Consider the following 24,932-nt stretch of genomic DNA (forward strand, 5'->3'; position numbering starts at 1 on the left):
GCTAATATCCTTATCATTTACAGTAGGGGGTACATTATCCCTTATAATACATGAGTGATACTCAGAGTTCCCTGTATAACTCAGCCTGCAGCCTTGTGCCTTTATATGGGGGGCACAGAACCCCTCAGTGACTGCTAATATCCTTATCATTTACAGTAGGGGGTACATTATCCCTTATAATACATGAGTGATACTCAGAGTTCCCTGTATAACTCAGCCTGCAGCCTTGTGCCTTTATATGGGGGGCACAGAACCCTCAGTGACTGCTAATATCCTTATCATTTACAGTAGGGGGTACATTATCCCTTATAATACATGAGTGATACTCAGAGTTCCCTGTATAACTCAGCCTGCAGCCTTGTGCCTTTATATGGGGCGGCACAGAACCCCTCAGTGACTGCTAATATCCTTATCATTTACAGTAGGGGGTACATTATCCCTTATAATACATGAGTGATACTCAGAGTTCCCTGTATAACTCAGCCTGCAGCCTTGTGCCTTTATATGGGGGGCACAGAACCCCTCAGTGACTGCTAATATCCTTATCATTTACAGTAGGGGGTACATTATCCCCTTATAATACATGAGTGATACTCAGAGTTCCTGTATAACTCAGCCTGCAGCCTTGTGCCTTTATATGGGGGGCACAGAACCCCTCAGTGACTGCTAATATCCTTATCATTTACAGTAGGGGGTACATTAATCCTTATAATACATGAGTGATACTCAGAGTTCCCTGTATAACTCAGCCTGCAGCCTTGTGCCTTTATATGGGGGGCACAGAACCCCTCAGTGACTGCTAATATCCTTATCATTTACAGTAGGGGGTACATTATCCTTATAATACATGAGTGATACTCAGAGTTTCCCTGTATAACTCAGCCTGCAGCTTGTGCCTTTATAATGGGGGCACAGAACCCCTCAGTGACTGCTAATATCCTTATCATTTACAGTAGGGGGTACATTATCCTTAATAATACATGAGTGATACTCAGAGTTCCTGTATAACTCAGCCTGCAGCCTTGTGCTTTATATGGGGGGGCACAGAACCCCTCAGTGACTGCTAATATCCTTATCATTTACAGTAGGGGGTACATTATCCCTTATAATACATGAGTGATACTCAGAGTTCCCTGTATAACTCAGCCTGCAGCCTTGTGCCTTTTATATGGGCACAGGAACCCCTCAGTGACTGCTAATATCCTTATCATTTACAGTAGGGGGTACAGTATCCCTTATAATACATGAGTGATACTTAGAGTTCCCTGTATAACTCAGCCTGCAGCCTTGTGCCTTTATATGGGCACAGAACCCCTCAGTGACTGCTAATATCCTTATCATTTACAGTAGGGGGTACAGTATCCCTTATAATACATGAGTGATACTCAGAGTTCCCTACAAGTGGGGGAGTTTTATGGTCACATCTGGGCAATGTCTGTGAGCAGGGGGTGTACTGACCCCAGGGCAGGGGCAATAAAGCTGTTAATAACACTGAGTGCCGGGGGAGGGGGCAAAGATGACACAGAGGAATGTGATGGCCGCGCCATTGTAACCTACAGACACTGGGGGAAGCCAATGGCAACAGCAATCCTACTCCTCACCTCATTTACCTGGGATTTATGGCCAATTATATAGATTAGGAACTGCCCCCACCCAGCCAGAAATACCCACACCGGGGCAGTTAATCCCAAGGAATTCCTTTTACTTCACACTTTCCCTCATTTATATCCACATTATCCCTGTATCTGTTTGTTCCTTACAGGCCCCCGTATATACGGCTTTGTTACCCCCTCCCACACAGACGGATATTCCCTATCCCATTCCCATCAGCCCCTGCCCCAGTGAGCTTACAATCTAAGGTCCCTATCCCATTCCCATCAGTCCCTGCCCCAGTGAGCTTACAATCTAAGGTCCCTATCCCATTCCTCAGTCCCTGCCCAGTGAGCTTACACTCTAAGGTCCCTATCACATTCCCATCAGCCCCTGCCCCAGTGAGCTTACAATCTAAGGTCCCTATCCCATTCCCATCAGCCCCTGCCCCAGTGAGCTTACAATCTAAGGTCCCTATCCATTCCCATCAGTCCCTGCCCCAGTGAGCTTACAATCTAAGGTCCCTATCCATTCCCATCAGTCCTGTGCCCCAGTGAGCTTACAATCTAAGGTCCCTATCCCATTCCCATCACCCCTGCCCAGTGAGCTTACAATCTAAGGTCCCTATGCCATTCCCATCAGTCCCCTGCCCAGTGAGCTTACACTCTAAGGTCCCTATCCATCCCATCAGTCCCTGCCCAGTGAGCTTACACTCTAAGGTCCCTATCCCATTCCCATCAGCCCCTGCCCCAGTGAGCTTACATCTAAGGTCCCTATCCCATTCCCATCAGTCCCTGCCCCAGTGAGCTTACAATCTAAGGTCCCTATCCCATTCCCATCAGCCCCTGCCCCAGTGAGCTTACAATCTAAGGTCCCTATCCCATTCCCATCAGCCCCTGCCCAGTGAGCTTACAATCTAAGGTCCTATCCCATTCCCATCAGCCCTGCCCCAGTGAGCTTACAATCTAAGGTCCCTATCCATTCCCATCAGTCCCTGCCCCAGTGAGCTTACAATCTAAGGTCCTATCCCATTCCATCAGTCCTGCCCCCAGTGAGCTTACAATCTAAGGTCCTATCCATTCCCATCGTCCTGCCCCAGAGCTTACTAGCCCTTCCTTCCCATCAGCCCTGCCCCAGTGCTTACAATCTAAGGTCCGTATCCATTCCCATCAGCCCTGCCCAGTGAGCTTACAATCTAGGTCCCTATCACATTCCCATCAGCCCCTGCCCAGTGAGCTTACAATACTAAGGTCCCTATCACATTCCCATCAGTCCCTGCCGCAGTGAGCTTACAATCTAAGGTCCCTATCCCATTCCATCAAGTCCCTGCCCCAGTGAGCTTACAATCTAAGGTCCCTATCACATTCCCATCAGTCCCCTGCCCCAGTGACTTACACTCTAAGTCCCTATTCCCATTCCCATCAGCCCCTGCCCCAGTGAGCTTACACTCTAAGGTCCTATCCCATTCCCATCAGTCCCTGCCCCAGTGAGCTTACAATCTAAGGTCCCTATCCCATTCGCCATCAGTCCCTGCCCCAGTGAGCTTACAATCTAAGGTCCCTATCCATTCCCATCAGTCCCTGCCCCAGTGAGCTTACAATCTAAGGTCCCTATCCATTCCCATCAGTCCCTGCCCCAGTGAGCTTACACTCTAAGGTCCTATCCCATTCCCATCAGTCCCTGCCCCAAGTGAGCTTACAATCTAAGGCCCCTATCCCATTCCCATCAGTCCTGCCCCAGTGAGCTTACACTCTAATGTCCGTATCCCATTCCCATCAGCCCCTGCCCCAGTGAGCTTACAATCTAAGGTCCCTATCCCATTCCATCAGCCCCTGCCCCAGTGAGCTTACAATCTAAGGTCCCTATCCCATTCCCATCAGTCCCGTGCCCCAGTGAGCTTACACTCTAATGGCCCTATCCCATTCCCATCAGTCCCTGCCCCAGTGAGCTTACAATCTAAGGGCCCTATCCCATTCCCATCAGTCCCTGCCCCAGTGAGCTTACAATCTAATGGTCCCTATCCCATTCCCATCAGCCCCTGCCCCAGTGAGCTTACAATCTAAGGTCCCTATCCCATTCCCATCAGCCCCTGCCCCAGTGAGCTTACAATCTAAGGTCCCCTATCCCATTCCCATCAGTCCCTGCCCCCAGTGAGCTTACACTCTAAGGTCCCTATCCCATTCCCATCAGCCCCTGCCCCAGTGAGCTTACAATCTAAGGTCCCCTATCCCATTCCATCAGCCCCTGCCCCAGTGAGCTTACAATCTAAGGTCCCTATCCCATTCCCATCAGCCCCCTGCCCAGTGAGCTTACAATCTAAGGCCCCTATCCCATTCCCATCAGCCCCTGCCCCAGTGAGCTTACAATCTAAGGGCCCTATCCCATTCCCATCAGTCCCTGCCCCAGTGAGCTTACAATCTAAGGTCCCTATCCCATTCCCAGCCCCTGCCCCAGTGAGCTTACAATCTAAGGGTCCCTATCACATTCCCATCAGCCCCTGCCCCAGTGAGCTTACATCTAAGGTCCCTATCCCATTCCCATCAGTCCCCTGCCCCAGTGAGCTTACAATCTAAGGTCCCTATCACATTCCCATCAGTCCCTGCCCCCAGTGAGCTTACAATCTAAGGTCCCCTATCCCATTCCCATCAGTCCTGCCCCAGTGAGCTTACAATCTAAGGTCCCTATCCCATTCCCATCAGTCCCTGCCCCAGTGAGCTTACAATCTAAGGTCCCTATCACATTCCCATCAGCCCCTGCCCCAGTGAGCTTACAATCTAAGGTCCCTATCCCATTCCCATCAGTCCCTGCCCAGTGAGCTTACAATCTAAGGTCCTAATCCATTCCCATCAGCCCCTGCCCCGTGAGCTTACACTCTAAGGTCCCCCATCCATTCCCATCAGTCCCTGCCCCAGTGAGCTTACAATCTAAGGTCCCTATCCCATTCCCATCAGTCCCTGCCCAGTGAGCTTACAATCTAAGGTCCCTATCCCATTCCCATCAGCCCCTGCCCCAGTGAGCTTACAATCTAAGGTCCAAGGTCCCATCATTCCCATCAGGCCCTGCCCCAGTGAGCTTACAATCTAAGGTCCCTATCGCCATTCCCATCAGTCCTGCCCAGTGAGCTTACAATCTAAGGTCCCTATCCCATTTCCATCAGCCCCTGCCCAGTGAGCTTACAATCTAAGGTCGCCCTAATCCCATTCCCATCAGTCCCTGCCCCAGTGAGCTTACAATCTAAGGTCCCTATCCGCATTCCCATCAGTCCCTGCCCCAGTGAGCTTACAATCTAGGTCCCATCACATTCCCATCAGTCCCTGCCCCAGTGAGCTTACATCTAAGGTCCTATTCATTCCATCAGCCCCTGCCCCAGTGAGCTTACAATCTAAGGTCCCTATTAACCATTCCCATCAGCCCCTGCCCCAGTGAGCTTACAATCTAAGGCTCCCTATTACATTCCCATCAGCCCTGCCCCAGTGAGCTCAACTCTTAAGGTCCTATCACATTCCCATCAGCCCCTGTTCCCAGTGAGCTTACATCTAAGGTCCCTATCACATCCATTCAGCCCCTGCCCCAGTGAGCTTACAATCTAAGGCCCTATCACATTCCCATCAGTCCCTGCCCCAGTGAGCTTACAATCTAAGGTCCCTATCCCATTCCCATCAGCCCTGCCCCAGTGAGCTTACAATCTAAGGTCCCTATCCCATTCCCATCAGCCCCTGCCCCAGTGAGCTTACAATCTAAGGTCCCTATCCCATTCCCATCAGCCCCTGCCCCAGTGAGCTTTACAATCTAAGGTCCCTATCCCATTCCCATCAGTCCCTGCCCCAGTGAGCTTACAATCTAAGGTCCCTATCCCATTCCCATCAGTCCCTGCCCCAGTGAGCTTACAATCTAAGGTCCCTATCCCATTCCCATCAGTCCCTGCCCAGTGAGCTTACAATCTAAGGTCCCTATCCATTCCCATCAGTCCCTGCCCCAGTGAGCTTACAATCTAAGGTCCCTATCCCATTCCAATCAGTCCCTGCCCCAGTGAGCTTACAATCTAAGGTCCCTATCCCATTCCCATCAGCCCCTGCCCCAGTGAGCTTACAATCTAAGGCCCTATCCCATCCCCTCCCCATCACATTCCCATCAGCCCCTGTCCCAGTGAGCTTACAATCTAAGGTCCCTATCCCATTCCCATCAGCCCTGCCCCAGTGAGCTTACAATCTTAAGGTCCTATCACATTCCCATCAGCCCTGTCCCAGTGAGCTTACAATCTAAGGTCCCTATCCCATTCCCATCAGCCCCTGCCCCAGTGAGCTTACATCTAAGGTCCCTATCCATTTCCCATCAGCCCCTGCCCCAGTGAGCTTACAATCTAAGGTCCCTATCCCATTCCCATCAGCCCCTGCCCCAGTGAGCTTACAATCTAAGGTCCCTATCCATTCCCATCAGCCCCTGTCCCAGTGAGCTTACAATCTAAGGTCCCTATCACATTCCCATCAGTCCGCCCCAGTGAGCTTACACTCTAAAGGTCCCTATCCCATTCCCATCAGCCCCTGCCCCAGTGAGCTTACAATCTAAGGTCCCTATCCCATTCCCATCAGCCCCTGCCCCAGGAGCTTACAATCTAAGGTCCCTATCACATTCCCATCAGCCCGGTGTCCCAGTGAGCTTACAATCTAAGGTCCCTATCACATTCCCATCAGCCCCTGTCCCAGTGAGCTTACAATCTAAGGTCCCTATCGCATTCCCATCAGTCCCTGCCCCAGTGAGCTTACACTCTAAGGTCCCTATCCCTTCCCATCAGCCCCTGCCCCAGTGAGCTTACACTTAATGTCCCTATCCCATTCCCATCAGTCCCTTGCCCCAGTGAGCTTACAATCTAAGGTCCCTATCCCATTCCCATCAGCCCCTGCCCCAGTGAGCTTACAATCTAAGGTCCCTATCCCATTCCCATCAGCCCCTGCCCCAGTGAGCTTACACTCTAAAGTCCCTATCCCATTCCCATCAGTCCCTGCCCCAGTGAGCTTACACTCTAAGTCCGCTATCCCATTCCCATCAGTCCCTGCCCCAGTGAGCTTACAATCTAAGGTCCCTATCCCATTCCCATCAGCCCCCTGCCCAGTGAGCTTACAATCTAAGGTCCTATTACATTCCATCAGCCCTGTCCCAGTGAGCTTACAATCTAAGGTCCCTATCCCATTCCCATCAGCCCCTGTCCCAGGGAGCTTACAATCTAAGGTCCCTATCCCATTCCCATCAGTCCCTGCCCCAGTGAGCTTACAATCTAAGGTCCCTATCACATTCCCATCAGCCCCTGCCCAGTGAGCTTACAATCTAAGGTCCCTATCACATTCCCATCAGCCCTGTCCCAGTGAGCTTACAATCTAAGGGTCCCTATCACATTCCCATCAGTCCCTGCCCCAGTGAGCTTACACTCTAAGGTCCCTATCACCATTCCCATCAGCCCCTGCCCCAGTGAGCTTACACTCTAATGTCCCTATCCCATTCCCATCAGTCCCTGCCCCAGTGAGCTTACAATCTAAGGTCCCTATCCCATTCCATCAGCCCCTGCCCCAGTGAGCTTACAATCTAAGGTCCATATTCACTTCCCATCAGCCCTTAGCCCCAGTGAGCTTACAATCTAAGGTCCCTATCCCATTCCCATCAGCCCCTGTCCCAGTGAGCTTACAATCTAAGGTCCCTATCACATTCCCATCAGTCCCTGCCCAGTGAGCTTACACTCTAAGGTCCCTATCCCATTCCCATCAGCCCCTGCCCCAGTGAGCTTACAATCTAAGGTCCCTATCACATTCCCATCAGCCCCTGTCCCAGTGAGCTTACAATCTAAGGTCCCTATCACATTCCCATCAGCCCCTGGTTCCCAGTGAGCTTACAATCTAAGGTCCCTATCACATTCCCATCAGTCCCTGCCCCAGTGAGCTTACACTCTAAGGTCCCTATCCCATTTCCATCAGTCCCTGCCCCAGTGAGCTTACAATCTAAGGTCCCTATCAATCCCATCAGTCCCTGCCCCAGTGAGCTTACACCTCTAAGGTCCCTATCCCATTCCCATCAGTCCCTGCCCCAGTGAGCTTACAATCTAAGGTCCCATCCAATTCCCATCAGCCCCTGCCCCAATGAGCTTACAATCTAAGGGCCCTATCACATTCCCATCAGCCCCTTCCCCAGTGAGCTTACAATCTAAGGTCCCTATCCCATTCCCATCAGCCCCGCCCCAGTGAGCTTACAATCTAAGGTCCCTATCACATTCCCATCAGCCCCGCCCCCAGTGAGCTTACAATCTAAGGTCCCTATCCCATTCCCATCAGCCCCTGCCCCAGTGAGCTTACAATCTAAGGTCCCTATTACATTCCCATCAGCCCTGTCCCCAGTGAGCTTACAATCTAAGTCCCTATCACATTCCCATCAGTCCCTGCCCCAGTGAGCTTACACTCTAAGGTCCCTATCCCATTCCCATCAGTCCCTGCCCCAGTGAGCTTACAATCTAAGGTCCCTATCCCATTCCCATCAGCCCCTGCCCCAGTGAGCTTACAATCTAAGCCCCTATCCCATTCCCATCAGCCCCTGCCCCAGTGAGCTTACAAACTTAAGGTCCTATCCCATTCCCATCAGCCCCTGCCCAGTGAGCTACATCTAAGTCCCTATCCATTCCCATCAGCCCCTGACCCAGTGAGCTTACACATCTAAGGCCCCTATCCCATTCCCATCAGCCCCTGCCCCAGTGAGTTTACAATCTAAGGTCCCTATCCCATTCCCATCAGTCCCTGCCCAGTGAGCTTACAATCTAAGGTCCCTATACATTCCCATCAGTCCCTGCCCCAGTAGCTTACAATCTAAGGTCCTATCCCATTCCCATCAGCCCCTGTCCCAGGTGAGCTTACAATCTAAGGCCCTATCCCATTCCCATCAGTCCCTGTCCCAGTGAGCTTACAATCTAAGTCCCTATCCCATTCCCATCCAGCCCTGTCCCAGTGAGCTTACAATCTAAGGTCCTATCCATTCCCATCAGTCCCTGTCCCAGTGAGCTTACAATCTAAGCCCCTATCAACATTCCCATCAGTCCCTGCCCCAGTGAGCTTACAATCTAAGGTCCCTATCCCATTCCCATCAGTCCCTGTCCCAGTGAGCTTACAATCTAAGGTCCCTATCCCATTCCCATCAGTCCCTGCCCCAGTGAGCTTACACTCTAAGGTACCTAAAGTCAGTGAATTAGGGATAGGTGGGCACTTATAGCCGAATAGATATAATTGGATTTAAAGGGATACACCAGGCTTAGTCTGCCCCTTGGTGAGAAAGCTCTCAGGATAGGGCACTTTATGGGGTGAGGGAGGGGGCAGTCCATAAGGGTAGGGGTAGGAAGGATGGGGGGGGGGGGGAGATGATAAGATGGGGGGCAGGAGGGGGAGAGACAGACGGGGGAGAGCTGCAGAAGCCGCCGGCAGAGACAGATCCTTCACTAACTGAGTGAGTTCCTGGAGCAATGGGCATCAGTTTGTGCCCCTGTGTGCCAGCTGTTACCCTTACTGTATTGCCTGCCGGTCTCTATACTGACTGTACTGCCCGTCTGTATTGCCTGCCGGTCTCTATACTGACCGTACTGCCCGTGCCCCTGTGTGCCAGCCTGTACCCTTACTGTATTGCCTGCCGGTCTCTATACTGACTGTACTGCCCGTGCCCCTGTGTGCCAGCCTTTACCCTTACTGTATTGCCTGCCCGTCTCTATACTGACCGTACTGCCCGTGCCCTGTGTGCCAGTCTGTACCTTACTGTATTGCCTGCCGGTCTCTATACTGACCGTACTGCCCGTGCCGCTGTGTGCCAGTCTGGTACCCTTACTGTATTGCCTGCCGGTCTCTATACTGACCGTACTGCCCGTGCCCCCTGTGTGCCAGCTGTACCCTTACTGTATTGCCTGCCGGTCTCTATACTGACTGTACTGCCGTGCCCCTGTGTGCCAGCCTTTACCTTATGTATTGCCTGCCGGTCTCTATACTGACTGTACTGCCCGTGCCCCTGTGTGCCAGCCTGTACCCTTACTGTATTGCCTGCCGGTCTCTATAACTGACCGACGCGTACTGCCCGTGCCCCTGTGTTCCAGCCTGTACCCTTACTGTATTGCCTGCCGGTCTCTATACTGACCGTACTGCCTGTGCCCCTGTGTGCCAGCCTGTACCCTTACTGTATTGCCTGCCGGTCTCTATACTGACTGTACTGCCCGTGCCCCTGTGTGCCAGCCTGTACCCTTACTGTATTGCCTGACGGTCTCTATACTGACCGTACTGACCGTGCCCCTGTGTGCCAGCCTGTACCCTTACTGTATTGCCTGCCGGTCTCTATACTGACCGTACTGCCCGTGCCCCTGTGTGCCAGCCTGTACCCTTACTGTATTGCCTGCGGTCTCTATACTGACCGTACTGCCCGTGCCCCTGTGTGCCAGCCTGTACCCTTACTGTATTGCCTGCCGGTCTCTATACTGACCGTACTGCCCGTGCCCCTGTGTGCCAGCCTGTACCCTTACTGTATTGCCTGCCGGTCTCTATACTGCCCGTTCTGCCCGTGCCCCTGTGTGCCAGCCTGTACCCTTACTGTATTGCCTGCCGGTCCTCTATACTGACCGTACTGCCGTGCCCCTGTGTGCCAGCCTTACCCTTACTGTATTGCCTGCCGGTCCTATACTGACCGTACTGCCATGCCCCTGTGTGCCAGCCTGTACCCCTTACTGTATTGCCTGCCGGTCTCTATACTGACCGTACTGCCATGCCCCTGTGTGCCAGCCTGTACCCTTACTGTATTGCCTGCCAGTCTCTATACTGACTGTAACTGCCCCATTGCCCCTGTGTGCCAGCCTGTACCCTTACTGTATTGCCTGCCGGTCTCTATACTGACCTGTACTGCCCATGCCCCTGTGTGCAGCCTGTTACCTACTGTATTGCCTGCGGTCTTCTATACTGATCTGTACTGCCCATGCCCCTGTGTGCCAGCCTGTACCTTACTGTATTGCCTGCCGGTCTCTATACTGACTGTCTGCCCGTGCCCTTGTGTGCCAGCCTTTACCCTTACTGTATTGCCTGCCGGTGCCTCTATACTGCTGTACTGCCCGTGCCGCCTGTGTGCCAGCCTGTACCCTACTGTTATTGCCTGCCGGTCCTCTATAGACTGACCGTACTGCCCGTGGCCCTCATGTGTGCCAGCCTTCTGTACCCTTACTGTATTGCCTGCAGGTCTCTATACTGACCGACTGCCCGTGCCCCTGTGTGCCAGCCTGTACCCGTTACTGTATTGCCTTTCCGGGCTCGTATACTGCTGTACTTGCCCGTGCCCCTGTGCCCAGCCTTATACCCTTACTGTATTGCCTGCCGGGTCTCTATACTGCCGTACTTGCCGTGCCCTGGTGTGCCAGCCCCCCTGTACCCTTACTGGTATTGCTGCGGTCCTAACTGACTGTATGCCGTGCCTGGTGCCAAGTCTTGTACCCTTACTGTATTGGCCCTGCGGTTCTCTATACAATGACTGTAACTGCCCGTGCCCCTGTGTGCCAGTCTGTACCCTTACTGTATTGCCTGCCGGTCTCTATACTGACCGTACTGCCCGTGCCCCTGTGTGCCAGCCTGTACCTTACTGTATTGCCTGCCGGTCTCTATACTGACTGTACTGCCCGTGCCCTGTGTGCCAGCCTGTACCCTTACTGTATTGCCTGCCGGTCTCTATACTGACCGTACTGCCCGTGCCCCTGTGTGCCAGCCTGTACCCTTACTGTATTGCCTGCCGGTCTCTATACTGACCGTACTGCCCGTGCCTGTGTGCCAGCCTGTACCCTTACTGTATTGCCTGCGTCTCTATACTGACCGTACTGGCCCGTGCCCCTGTGTGCCAGCCTGTACCCTTACTGTATTGCCTGCCGGTCTCTATACTGACCGTACTGCCCGTGCCCCTTGTGTGCCAGCCTGTACCCTTACTGTATTGCCTGCCGGTCTCTATACTGACCGTACTGCCCGTGCCCCTGTGTGCCAGCCTGTTACCCTTACTGTATTGCCTGCCGGTCTCTATACTGACTGTACTGCCCGTGCCCTTGTGTGCCAGCCTTTACCCTTACTGTATTGCCTGCCGGTCTCTATACTGACCGTACTGCCCGTGCCCTGTGTGCCAGCCTTGTACCCTTACTGTATTGCTGCCGGTCTCTATACTGACTTACTGCCCGTGCCCCTGTGTGCCAGCCTGTACCCTTACTGTATTGCTGCCGGTCTCTATACTGACCGTACTGCCCATGCCCTGTGTGCCAGCCTGTACCCCTTACTGTAATTGCCTGCCAGTCCTCTAATCCACTGACTTGTACTGGCCCCATGCCGCCTGTGGTGCCAGCCTGTAACCCTTACTGTATTGCCTGCCGGTCCTCTATACTGACTGTACTGCCCATGCCCCTGTGTGCCAGCCTGTACCCTTACTGTATTGCCTGCCGGTCTCTATAACTGACGTACTGCCCATGCCCCTGTGTGCCAGCCTGTACCCTTACTGTATTGCCTGCCGGTCTCTATACTGACTTGTACTGCCCGTGCCCTTGTGTGCCAGCCTTTACCCTTACTGTATTGCCTGCCGGTCTCTATACTGACTGTACTGCCCGTGCCCTTGTGTGCCAGCCTGTACCCTTACTGTATTGCCTGCCGGTCTCTATACTGACCGTACTGCCCGTGCCCCTGTGTGCCAGCCTGTACCCTTACTGTATTGCCTGCAGGTCTCTATACTGACCGTACTGCCCGTGCCCCTGTGTGCCAGCCTGTACCCTTACTGTATTGCCTGCCGGTCTCTATACTGACCGTACTGCCCGTGCCCCTGTGTGCCAGCCTGTACCCTTACTGTATTGCCTTCCGGTCTCTATACTGACTGTACTGCCCGTGCCCCTGTGTGCCAGCCTGTACCCTTACTGTATTGCCTGCCGGTCTCTATACTGACCGTACTGCCCGTGCCCCTGTGTGCCAGCCTGTACCCTTACTGTATTGCCTGCCGGTCTCTATACTGACTGTACTGCCCGTGCCCCTGTGTGCCAGTCTGTACCCTTACTGTATTGCCTGCCGGTCTCTATACTGATCGTACTGCCCATGCCCCTGTGTGCCAGCCTGTACCCTTACTGTATTGCCTGCCGGTCTCTATACTGACTGTACTGCCCGTGCCCCTGTGTGCCAGCCTGTACCCTTACTGTATTGCCTGCCGGTCTCTATACTGACTGTACTGCCCGTGCCCCTGTGTGCCAGTCTGTACCCTTACTGTATTGCCTGCCGGTCTCTATACTGACCTTACTGCCCGTGCCCCTGTGTGCCAGCCTGTACCCTTACTGTATTGCCTGCCGGTCTCTATACTGCCCGTACTGCCCGTGCCCCTGTGTGCCAGTCTGTACCCTTACTGTATTGCCTGCCGGTCTCTATACTGACCGTACTGCCCGTGCCCCTGTGTGCCAGCCTGTACCCTTACTGTATTGCCTGCCGGTCTCTATACTGACTGTACTGCCCGTGCCCCTGTGTGCCAGCCTGTACCCTTACTGTATTGCCTGCCGGTCTCTATACTGACCGTACTGCCCGTGCCCCTGTGTGCCAGCCTGTACCCTTACTGTATTGCCTGCCGGTCTCTATACTGACTGTACTGCCCGTGCCCGTGTGCCAGCCTGTACCCTTACTGTATTGCCTGCCGGTCTCTATACTGACTGTACTGCCCGTGCCCCTGTGTGCCAGCCTGTACCCTTACTGTATTGCCTGCCGGTCTCTATACTGACTGTACTGCCCGTGCCCCTGTGTGCCAGCCTGTACCCTTACTGTATTGCCTGACGGTCTCTATACTGACTGTACTGCCCGTGCCCCTGTGTGCCAACCTGTACCCTTACTGTATTACCTGCTGGTCTCTATACTGAATGTACTGCCCGTGCCCCTGTGTGCCAGCCTGTACCCTTACTGTATTGCCTGATGGTCTCTATACTGACCGTTCTGCCCATGCCCCTGTGTGCCAGCCTGTACTCTTACTGTATTGCCTGCCGGTCTCTATACTGACTGTACTGCCCGTGCCCCTGTGTGCCAGCCTGTACCCTTACTGTATTGCCTGATGGTCTCTATACTGACCGTACTGCCTGTGCCCCTGTGTGCCAGTCTGTACCCTTACTGTATTGCCTGATGGTCTCTATACTGACCGTACTGCCCGTGCCCCTGTGTGCCAGCCTGTACCCTTACTGTATTGCCTGCCGGTCTCTATACTGACTGTACTGCCCGTGCCCCTGTGTGCCAGCCTGTACCCTTACTGTATTGCCTGCGGTCTCTATACTGACTGTACTGCCCGTGCCCCTGTGTGCCAGCCTGTACCCTTACTGTATTGCCTGCGGTCTCTATACTGACTGTACTGCCCGTGCCCCTGTGTGCCAGCCTGTACCCTTACTGTATTGCCTGCCGGTCTCTATACTGACTGTACTGCCCGTGCCCCTGTGTGCCAGCCTGTACCCTTACTGTATTGCCTGACGGTCTCTATACTGACTGTACTGCCCGTGCCCCTGTGTGCCAGCCTGTACCCTTACTGTATTGCCTGCCGGTCTCTATACTGACTGTACTGCCCGTGCCCCTGTGTGCCAGCCTGTACTCTTACTGTATTGCCTGCCGGTCTCTATACTGACTGTACTGCCCGTGCCCCTGTGTGCCAGCCTGTACCCTTACTGTATTGCCTTCCGGTCTCTATACTGACTGTACTGCCCGTGCCCCTGTGTGCCAGCCTGTACTCTTACTGTATTGCCTGCCGGTCTCTATACTGACTGTACTGCCCGTGCCCCTGTGTGCCAGCCTGTACTCTTACTGTATTGCCTGCAGGTCTCTATACTGACTGTACTGCCCGTGCCCCTGTGTGCCAGCCTGTACCCTTACTGTATTGCCTGCCGGTCTCTATACTGACTGTACTGCCCGTGCCCCTGTGTGCCAGCCTGTACCCTTACTGTATTGTCTGCCAGTCTCTATACTGCCCGTTCTGCCCGTGCCCCTGTGTGCCAGCCTGTACCCTTACTGTATTGCCTGCCGGTCTCTATACTGACTGTACTGCCCATGCCCCTGTGTGCCAGCCTGTACCCTTACTGTATTGCCTGCCGGTCTCTATACTGACCATACTGCCCGTGCCCCTGTGTGCCAGCCTGTACCCTTACTGTATTGCCTGCCGGTCTCTATACTGACTGTACTGCCCATGCCCCTGTGTGCCAGCCTGTACCCTTACTGTATTGCCTGCCGGTCTCTATACTGACTGTACTGCCCGTGCCCCTGTGTGCCAGCCTGTACCCTTACTGTATTACCTGCCGGTCTCTATACTGACTGTACTGCCCGTGCCCCTGTGTGCCAGCCTGTACCCTTACTGTATTGCCTGCCGGTCTCTATACTGACTGTACTGCCCGTGCCCCTGTGTGCCAGCCTGTACCCTTACTGTATTGCCTGCCGGTCTCTATACTGACTGTACTGCCCATTTGGACCTATTTGATTGCAGACAGATACTATATTTCTGTATAAAGACTAACAGCCCCAGGTACAGGGGCAAGTAACGCACTTGGGCGCCCCGCCCCCCAAACAGAGGATAAAGGTCCGGTGCGGCTGTGGGATACAGTCAGTCCATATAATAACTATGAGCTGATTGGCTGACAGTCATACACTCCCCTCCCCGTATCCCTGCGCAGCGCATAATAGCTGCAGTTACCGCTCCGTCACTTCCTCTCTCTGCTCACAAGGTGGCGCTGATCAGCCGTAAGCCTACAAGCTCCCAGCGCTCAGCCCGGCTCTCTAGTGCAGCGCACCCTCCCGTCCCTAGGGGGCAGTCGTTAAGAGCGATGGCGCCTCAAAACCTTGTGGGACTCGCTGCGGCCTTCATTGCCCCCTCAGTAACAGCGGCGCTGTGTGTGCGCGTCCCCTATCGGCGCAAAGTGGTAATGCGGGAGCTGAGCGCTGCTTATTGTGGGTACATGTGTCTGTATGGCAGCTCCCACCCCCGGTATTAGTAGCCCAGGCCGGAAAGTCTCCTGTAGGTGATATGGAGTTTGCTGGCAGAGAACTGGTTAATTGGGAGTCAGAATCTTAGGGGGTGGGTAAGGGGGCGCTGTTGGGGTTGGGACGGGTAAGGGTGGGGGCGGGTAAGGGTGGGGGCGGGGGCGGGTAAGGGTGGGGGCGGGGGCGGTTTATAGTGGGGGCAGGAGCAGGTAAGGGTGGGGGCTGGGGCGGGTTATAGTGGGGGCGGGGGCAGGTAAGGGTGGGGGCAGGACCAGGTAAGGGTGGGGGCTGGGGCGGGTTATAGTGGGGGCTGGGGCAGGTAAGGGTGGGGGCTGGGGCAGGTAAGGGTGGGGGCTGGGGCGGGTTATAGTGGGGGAGGGGGCAGGTAAGGGTGGGGGCAGGACCAGGTAAGGGTGGGGGCTGGGGCGGGTTATAGTGGGGGCTGGGGCAGGTAAGGGTGGGGGCTGGGGCAGGTAAGGGTGGGGGCTGGGGCGGGTTATAGTGGGGGAGGGGGCAGGTAAGGGTGGGGGCTGGGGCGGTTTATAGTGGGGGCGGGGGCAGGGGCAGGTAAGGGTGGGGGCTGGGGCAGCTTATAGTGGGGGCTGGGGCAAGTATGGGTGGGGGCTGGGGCTGGGGCAGGTAAGGGTGGGGGCTGGGGCGGTTTATAGTGGGGGCAGGGGCAGGTAAGGGTGGGGGCTGGGGCGGTTTATAGTGGGGCGGGGGCAGGGGCAGGTAAGGGTGGGGGCAGGGGCAGGTAAGGGTGGGGGCTGGGGCAGCTTATAGTGGGGGCTGGGGCAAGTATGGGTGGGGGCTGGGGCTGGGGCAGGTAAGGGTGGGGGCTGGGGCGGTTTATAGTGGGGGCAGGGGCAGGTAAGGGTGGGGGCTGGGGCGGTTTATAGTGGGGGCAGGGGCAGGTAAGGGTGGGGGCTGGGGCGGTTTATAGTGGGGGCAGGGGCAGGTAAGGGTGGGGGCAGGGGCAGGTAAGGGTGGGGGCTGGGGCAGGTTATAGTGGGGGCTGGGGCAGGTAAGGGTGGGGGCTGGGGCAGGTTATAGTGGGGGCTGGGGCAGGTAAGGGTGGGGGCTGGGGCAGGTATGGGTGGGGGCTGGGGCAGGTAAGGGTGGGGGCTGGGGCGGGTTATGATGGGGGCTGGGGCAGGCAAGGGTGGGGGCTGGGGCAGGTTATAGTGGGGGCAGGGGCAGGTAAGGGTGGGGGCTGGGGCAGGTTATGATGGGAGCGGGGCAGGTAAGGGTGGGGGCTGGGGCAGGTTATAGTGGGGCGGGGGCAGGGGCAGGGGCAGGTGAGGGTGGGGGCTGGGGCGGGTTATAATGGGGGCAGGGGCAGGTAAGGGTGGAGGTAGGGGTAGGAAGGCAGCTGGAGGGGCACAGGTCCCAAATAGTGTATGAGTGGCGCCCCCGTATGGTGGGGGTAGGAGGGCAGGCAGAAGGGGCAATAGATTGTGTATGTGTTACAGGCCCAGTGGGGGTTCCTGGATGGAGGAGGAAGAGGAGGGCTGGTGCTGCGAGGAGGAAGGCTGTGGCTGCTGCCAGGAGGATTTCTGGTAAGGACTCGCTGATGCCACCGTGCCAGGGCTGGGGGGGCTGGGGGTGCCGGGGGGGCTGGGGGGGCCGGGGCTGGGGGGGGCCGGGGCTGGGGGTGCCGGGGCCGGGGGGGCTGGGGGTGCCGGGGGGCTGGGGGGGCCGGGGCTGGGGGTGCCGGGGCCGGGGGGGCTGGGGGTGCCGGGGCTGGGGGTGCCGGGGGGCTGGGGGTGCCAGGGCTGGGGAGATTGGGGGTGCCGGGGGGGCTGGGGGTGCCAGGGCTGGGGGTGCCGGGGCTGGGGGTGCCGGGGGGGCTGGGGGTGCCAGGGCTGGGGAGATTGGGGGTGCCGGGGGGGCTGGGGGTGCCGGGGGGCTGGGGGTGCCAGGGCTGGGGGTGCCGGGGCTGCCAGGGCTGGGGTGCCGGGGCTGGGGTGCCGGGGGGGCTGGGGGTGCCGGGGCTGGGGGGGCTGGGGGTGCCGGGGCTGGGGGGGCTGGGGGTGCCAGGGCTGGGGGGGCTGGGGGTGCCAGGGCTGGGGGGGCCGGGGGTGCCATGCTGTGTGGCTAAAGAGCCAATAGCGCCTCGGCATGTACCTTTCTATGTAACTTTATTTGCAGTTTTACTTCCCCTTTAAATGTGCCGCTGTACCCCCTCTTGCAGGGCCCCTGACGGCGGGCAGAGGACTAACGAGCCAGTGTGTGCCAGCGCCTTGGTGCCCCCAGGTGAGCCTCGCCCTGACCCCCCCGCCCTGTGGTATTACCCCACTGTAATAACTGCCCTCTATGTTATTGCCCCAGGGAACTGCCCCACCAACCACAGCTCCCGGGTGCTGTACCACCCCTCCTTCCAGGCCTTCTGTGCCGCCGTCGCCCTGCGCCAGGGGGCGCTCACCCTCCCCATGCAGAACAGGAAGAAAGAAGGTGAGGTGCCGGGGGGGGGTATTGTATGGTGGGGGGGGGGGGGGCAAATTCCAGTAATGCCCCTTCAGACTGGGCACTGACAGCAGCCAGACATCACCCCATAGCGGCGCGGGGGGGGGGGGTCCAAAGTCCCCGAGTTCAGCCGAGGGAAAGGTCTGACGTGGAGTCGGAACCAGCTGTTCAGCAACTGATTCACTGTGGGGTAAATATATACTGCCCCCCCGAACCCCCAAACCTGACTGGTGTCCCCAGTAATCCCACCCCCCCAAACTATGCCCCACTGGCCCCCCTATACTCCTGCACCCCCAAACCTTGGGGATAATGATCTGTATCTCACACATATATTGTACATCAGTCAGGGACCCCACTGGCCCCCTATACTCCTGCACCCCCAAACCTTGGGGATAATGATCTGTATCTCACAACATATATTGTACATCAGTCAGGGACCCCCACTGGCCCCCCTATACTCCTGCACCCCCAAACCTTGGGGATAATGATCTGTATCTCACACATATATTGTACATCAGTCAGGGACCCCCACTGCCCCCCTATACTCCTGCACCCCCAAACCTTGGGGATAATGATCTGTATCTCACACATATATTGTACATCAGTCAGGGGCCCCACTGGCCCCCCTATACTCCTGCACCCCCAAACCTTGGGGATAATGATCTGTATCTCACACATATATTGTACATCAGTCAGGGACCCCACTGGCCCCCCTATACTCCTGCACCCCCAAACCTTGGGATAATGATCTGTATCTCACACATATATTGTACATCAGTCAGGGACCCCACTGGCCCCCCTATACTCCTGCACCCCCAAACCTTGGGGATAATGATCTGTATCTCACACATATATTGTACATCAGTCAGGGGACCCCACTGGCCCCCCTATACTCCTGCACCCCAAACCTTGGGGATAATGATCTGTATCTCACACATATATTGTACATCAGTCAGGGACCCCACTGGCCCCCCTATACTCCTGCACCCCCAAACCTTGGGGATAATGATCTGTATCTCACACATATATTGTACATCAGTCAGGGACCCCACTGGCCCCCCTATACTCCTGCACCCCCAAACCTTGGGGATAATGATCTGTATCTCACACATATATTTGTACATCAGTCAGGGCCCCACTGGCCCCCCTATACTCCTGCACCCCCAAACCTTGGGGATTAATGATCTGTATCTCACACATATTATTGTACATCAGTCAGGGAACCCCACTGGGCCCCCCTATACTCCTGCACCCCAAACCTTGGGGATAATGATCTGTATCTCACACATATATTGTACATCAGTCAGGAACCCCACTGGCCCCCCTATACTCCTGCACCCCCAAACCTTGGGGATAATGATCTGTATCTCACACATATATTGTACATCAGTCAGGACCCCACTGGCCCCCCTATACTCCTGCACCCCCAAACCTTGGGGATAATGATCTGTATCTCACACATATATTGTACATCAGTCAGGGACCCCACTGGCCCCCCTATACTCCTGCACCCCCAAACCTTGGGATAATGATCTGTATCTCACACATATATTGTACATCAGTCAGGGACCCCACTGGCCCCCTATACTCCTGCACCCCCAAACCCTTGGGGATAATGATCTGTATCTCACACATATATTGTACATCAGTCAGGGACCCCACTGGCCCCCCTATACTCCTGCACCCCCAAACCTTGGGGATAATGATCTGTATCTCACACATATATTGTACATCAGTCAGGGACCCCACTGGCCCCCCTATACTCCTGCACCCCCAAACCTTGGGGATAATGATCTGTATCTCACACATATATTGTACATCAGTCAGGGACCCCACTGGCCCCCCTATACTCCTGCACCCCCAAACCTTGGGGATAATGATCTGTATCTCACACATATATTGTACATCAGTCAGGGACCCCACTGGCCCCCCTATACTCCTGCACCCCCAAACCTTGGGGATAATGATCTGTATCTCACACAATATATTGTACATCAGTCAGGGACCCCACTGGCCCCCCTATACTCCTGCACCCCCAAACCTTGGGGATAATGATCTGTATCTCACACATATATTGTACATCAGTCAGGGACCCCACTGGCCCCCCTATACTCCTGCACCCCCAAACCTTGGGGATAATGATCTGTATCTCACTCATATATTGATATTGTAATGTAGAGGTGTTAGTTGCCCTTTAAAGCCACGGAGCCCATTGGTACACGGGTTGGGGGCGCACGTGGCTCCTTCCTGGCCGGCAGTGACTCGGCTGCTGAATGTCCCTGGCCGTGCGTCGGCTGACGTGCCGGTTGCCGTGGAAACGTATTAATAATAATAACGGCAGAAGGAGGAAATGGAAGTTCCATCTGCGCTTTATCCCTGATTCCTCCCTAACGTGGGGGTTAATGTGGCACTGCCCGCACCACCGGGGGGCACCGTCCCTTTGCCCAGTCAGTATAAGGGAAGTGTTGTACCCACTTAGCCCCCGGCCTCCAGGGTTGAATTGCCCCCTTGCCCTAATGCCCCTTCCTCTCATTCACCCCCAGGATTTACCCTCAACTGCGCAGATTATTTCTACAGTGACCCGTTAATGAGCCCCGGGCACCGCACCTACAACTGCCTGTCTCCTGGGACCCAGGAAGTGAGTGACACCCTACAGGGGGCGGGGCTTTCTATACAGATTAAAGGGCAAATGTTCTTTCTTTTTCCCCAGATATTCAGCTGTTTCTCCCTAAACACCCCTGCTCCTATCATGGCTCCCTGTGAGTACCTGGCCGCCCCCAAAGCGAGTCCTTCAGCTCCACCCCTTGCGCTGGCTGGCTCCTCCCACACAGACACAAGATGCCTGAGTCCTCAGTACAAGATGAAGGAGGTGGAAAACCAAGTGCCTGAATCCCCCTTCCCCCCGGGGGGCGCCGTTTCTACTTTCCCCAAGTGCTCCCCCAGTGAGGCGGACGCTGTCTGTGCCTTATTATCCCTTTCAGGGGCCTGCCCCCCACGTTCTGGGCAGTAATGGGGCCCCAAAGACTGAGGATTATGCCCCCCCCCCCGTGGGGCTGTTAAAGTTTATTTTTATATTTTTATTGCTCTGAAGTTTCCCTTTGTGTCAGTTGGAACAGTTTTTGTTTTTTACTTTCTATTAAAGCCAATGAGAATGCAGTTTGGCCCCGGAGCCTTAATGCTTCCCCCTTGGGGCCCCAGGAACATGGCATAATGGCTTAGCTTTGCCTTTAAAGCTGTTTGCCCCTCCCAGGGCTCATGTTTAGCACAACCACATATCTATCTCCAGATACAGAGAACAGCCTTCCAGCAGGGGTGGTAGGTCTCATACACACTAAGTGATATCATGTAGATTTACGGGTTACGCCGCAGACATGAGTATTTTTAATGAGGGATGTGATTGCTCCACGCCCTGTGCCCCGGGCTGGGGTAATGCCCCAGTATAGGATGATTCATGGGGGAGGCATGAGAATAAATAGCTGACATGGCCTATGGCTCCGGGCTGCAGCAAGGAATCTTATCTAGATGCCTAGAATCTCAGCCATAAAGCAGGGCAGGATTGTGTATCTGTCACTGGGGGCGCTGTCTCACTATTCTCTATGGAGCTGGGAACAGGCGGAACTTGGTACTACAGGTAACTGTGTATCTGTCAATGGGGGCGCTGTCTCACTATTCTCTATGGAGCTGGGAACAGGCAGAACTCGGTACTACAGGTAACTGTGTATCTGTCATTGGGGGCACGGTCTCACTATTCTCTATGGAGCTGGGAACAGGCAGAACTTGGTACTACAGGTAACTGTGTATCTGTCAATGGGGGCGCTGTCTCATTATTCTCTATGGAGCTGGGAACAGGCAGAACTTGGTACTACAGGTAACTGTGTATTTGTCATTGGGAGCGCTGTCCCACTATTCTCTATGGAGCTGGGAACAGGCAGAACTTGGTACTACAGGTAACTGTGTATTTGTCATTGGGGGCGCTGTCCCACTATTCTCTATGGAGCTGGGAACAGGCAGAATTTGGTACTACAGGTAACTGTGTATTTGTCATTGGGAGCGCTGTCCCACTATTCTCTATGGAGCTGGGAACAGGCAGAACTTGGTACTACAGGTAACTGTGTATTTGTCATTGGGAGCGCTGTCCCACTATTCTCTATGGAGCTGGGAACAGGCAGAATTTGGTACTACAGGTAACTGTGTATTTGTCATTGGGAGCGCTGTCCCACTATTCTCTATGGAGCTGGGAACAGGCAGAACTTGGTACTACAGGTAACTGTGTATTTGTCATTGGGAGCGCTGTCCCACTATTCTCTATGGAGCTGGGAACAGGCAGAATTTGGTACTACAGGTAACTGTGTATTTGTCATTGGGAGCGCTGTCCCACTATTCTCTATGGAGCTGGGAACAGGCAGAATTTGGTACTACAGGTAACTGTGTATTTGTCATTGGGAGCGCTGTCCCACTATTCTCTATGGAGCTGGGAACAGGCAGAACTTGGTACTACAGGTAACTGTGTATTTGTCATTGGGAGCACTGTCCCACTATTCTCTATGGAGCTGGGAACAGGCAGAATTTGGTACTACAGGTAACTGTGTATTTGTCATTGGGGGCGCTGTCCCAATATTCTCTATGGAGCTGGGAAGAGGCAGAACTTGGTACTACAGGTAACTGTGTATTTATCATTGGGAGCGCTGTCCCACTATTCTCTATGGAGCTGGGAACAGGCAGAATTTGGTACTACAGGTAACTGTGTATTTGTCATTGGGAGCGCTGTCCCACTATTCTCTATGGAGCTGGGAACAGGCAGAACTTGGTACTACAGGTAACTGTGTATTTGTCATTGGGAGCACTGTCCCACTATTCTCTATGGAGCTGGGAACAGGCAGAATTTGGTACTACAGGTAACTGTGTATTTGTCATTGGGGGCGCTGTCCCAATATTCTCTATGGAGCTGGGAAGAGGCAGAACTTGGTACTACAGGTAACTGTGTATTTATCATTGGGAGCGCTGTCCCACTATTCTCTATGGAGCTGGGAACAGGCGGAACTCGGTACTGCAGTTAACTGATTTGCCATGTGTTGGTGTCCTCTATATCCATTCATTGGAGGCGCTGTCTCACTATTCTCTATGGAGCTGGGAACAGGCGGAACTTGGTACTGCAGGTAACTGATTTGCCATGTGTCCTGTGTATCTGTTTACAGGGTAACCCGTTTGAAATAAAAAATAACAAAAGTGGTATAAAGGTGATACCTTTATTGGCTAACTAAGATAACCATAGCAAGCTTTCAGAACATTCTAGTTCCTTTTTCAAGCTGATTACAAACTGGGGGCGCTGTCTCACTATTCTGTATGGAGCTGGGAACAGGCGGAACTTTGTACTGCAGGTAACTGATTTGCCATGTGTTGGTGTCCTGTGTATCTGTCATTGGGGGCGCTGTCTCACTATTCTCTATGGAGCTGGGAACAAGCTGAACTCGGTATTGCCGGTAACTCTGCGTATGTCACTGGGGGCGCTGTCTCACTATTCTCTATGGAGCTGGGAACAGGCAAAACTTGGTACTGCAGGTAACTGATTTGCTTTTTGTTAGTGTTCTGTGTATCTGTCACTGGAGGGGGGCTGTCTCACTGTTCTCTATGGAGCTGGGAACAGGCACTGCAGGTAACTGATTTGCTATGTGATAGTGTCCTGTGTATCTGTTACTGGGGGGCGCTGTCTCACTATTCTCTATGGAGCAAGGAACAGGCGGAATTGCTGGTAACTCTGCGTATGTCACTGGGGGCGCTGTCTCACTATTCTCTATGGAGCAAGGAACAGGCGGACCTCGGTATTGCTGGCAACTCTGCGTATGTCACTGGGGGCGCTGTGTCACTATTCTCTATGGAGCTGGGAACAGGCGGAACTCGGTACTGCAGGTAACTGATTTGCTATGTGATAGTGTCCTGTGTATCTGTCACTGGGGGGCGCTGTCTCACTATTCTCTATGGAGCTGGGAACAGGCAGAACTTGGTACTGCAGGTAACTGATTTGTTATGTTTTGGTGTCCTGTGTATGTTACTGGGGGGGCGCTGTCCCACTATTCGCTATGGAGCTGGGAACAGGCAGAACTCGGTACTGCAGGTAACAGTGATTGTGAAGACACTGAAAGTGAATGCCACCTGGGGGTGTAGCAGGAACCCCCACCCACGGGTGCTGTGCAGAAGGGCTAGGGGTCCCGTCACCTACACGCAATATACAGTTTCCCCCACACACTGGCATCTCCTCGCCAGCTGTGCCCACCCCACCTGCGGGTTAGTGCAGGGGCAGAAATTAAAGGCAACAATGAGAAGAGAACGAGCGTCTGGTTCTGGGGAGTTGCCTGGTTACACCGTTTGCTCAGGGGAAGCAAATAAAGGCCTCATTATCTACTGATCAAATACCCAACCGCTCTCATACGGGGGCTCCTGCCTTCCTATTGTAAGGCTACTGTCTGCGCTACTGAGGGAACCGCTCCTGTACAGAGAGATACCATAAAACTATGACACATAGGGATTCCCCTGTACTAAGCACAATTCAGCAGGAACAGCCCCCTAAGTTTGCACATAGCCTGTACAGAGAGATACCATAAAACTATGACACATAGGGATTCCCCTGTACTAAGCACAATTCAGCAGGAACAGCCCCCTAAGTTTGCCCATAGCCTGTACAGAGAGATACCATAAAACTATGGCACATAGGGATTCCCCTGTACTAAGCACAATTCAGCAGGAACAGCCCCCTAAGTTTGCTCATAGCCTGTACAGAGAGATACCATAAAACTATGGCACATAGGGATTCCCCTGTACTAAGCACAATTCAGCAGGAACATCCCGCCGCAGGCCGTTCCGGAGTGAGCGACACAATAAGGAGGG

At 54.5% G+C, this 24,932-nt stretch overlaps 1 protein-coding gene across 10 annotated transcripts; it reads left to right on the forward strand.

The window, feature by feature from the left end:
• The first annotated feature begins 15,054 nt into the window (after positions 1-15,054).
• LOC116409849 (histone deacetylase complex subunit SAP25-like) lies at positions 15,055-21,435 on the forward strand. 10 transcript variants are annotated; one of them, XM_031899589.1, is made up of 7 exons: positions 15,289-15,551; positions 17,057-17,143; positions 17,736-17,742; positions 17,773-17,840; positions 17,916-18,038; positions 20,594-20,688; positions 20,761-21,435. In XM_031899589.1, the coding sequence occupies exons 1-7, from the start codon at positions 15,428-15,430 to the stop codon at positions 21,058-21,060; spliced, it is 804 nt and encodes a 267-aa protein (XP_031755449.1). In that variant the 5' UTR covers positions 15,289-15,427; the 3' UTR covers positions 21,061-21,435. The 10 variants fall into 10 exon arrangements, with proteins under 10 accessions (XP_031755453.1, XP_031755454.1, XP_031755449.1 ...); XM_031899591.1 differs by having other exon boundaries at positions 15,475-15,618; XM_031899593.1 differs by lacking the exon at positions 17,916-18,038 and having other exon boundaries at positions 15,055-15,551.
• Positions 21,436-24,932: the final 3,497 nt, after the last annotated feature.

This window comes from Xenopus tropicalis, chromosome 3 (assembly GCF_000004195.4).
Source record: "Xenopus tropicalis strain Nigerian chromosome 3, UCB_Xtro_10.0, whole genome shotgun sequence".
In the NCBI taxonomy this organism is placed as follows: domain Eukaryota; kingdom Metazoa; phylum Chordata; class Amphibia; order Anura; family Pipidae; genus Xenopus; species Xenopus tropicalis.

Coding starts and splice junctions, on each gene's coding strand:
- LOC116409849 (XM_031899589.1), top strand. CDS start 15,428: ATGGCGCCTCAAAACCTTGTGGGACTCGCTGCGGCCTTCATTGCCCCC. Junction 15,552..17,056: donor GGAGCTGAGCGCTGCTTATT/GTGGGTACATGT, acceptor TATGTGTTACAG/GCCCAGTGGGGGTTCCTGGA. Junction 18,039..20,593: donor GCAGAACAGGAAGAAAGAAG/GTGAGGTGCCGG, acceptor ATTCACCCCCAG/GATTTACCCTCAACTGCGCA.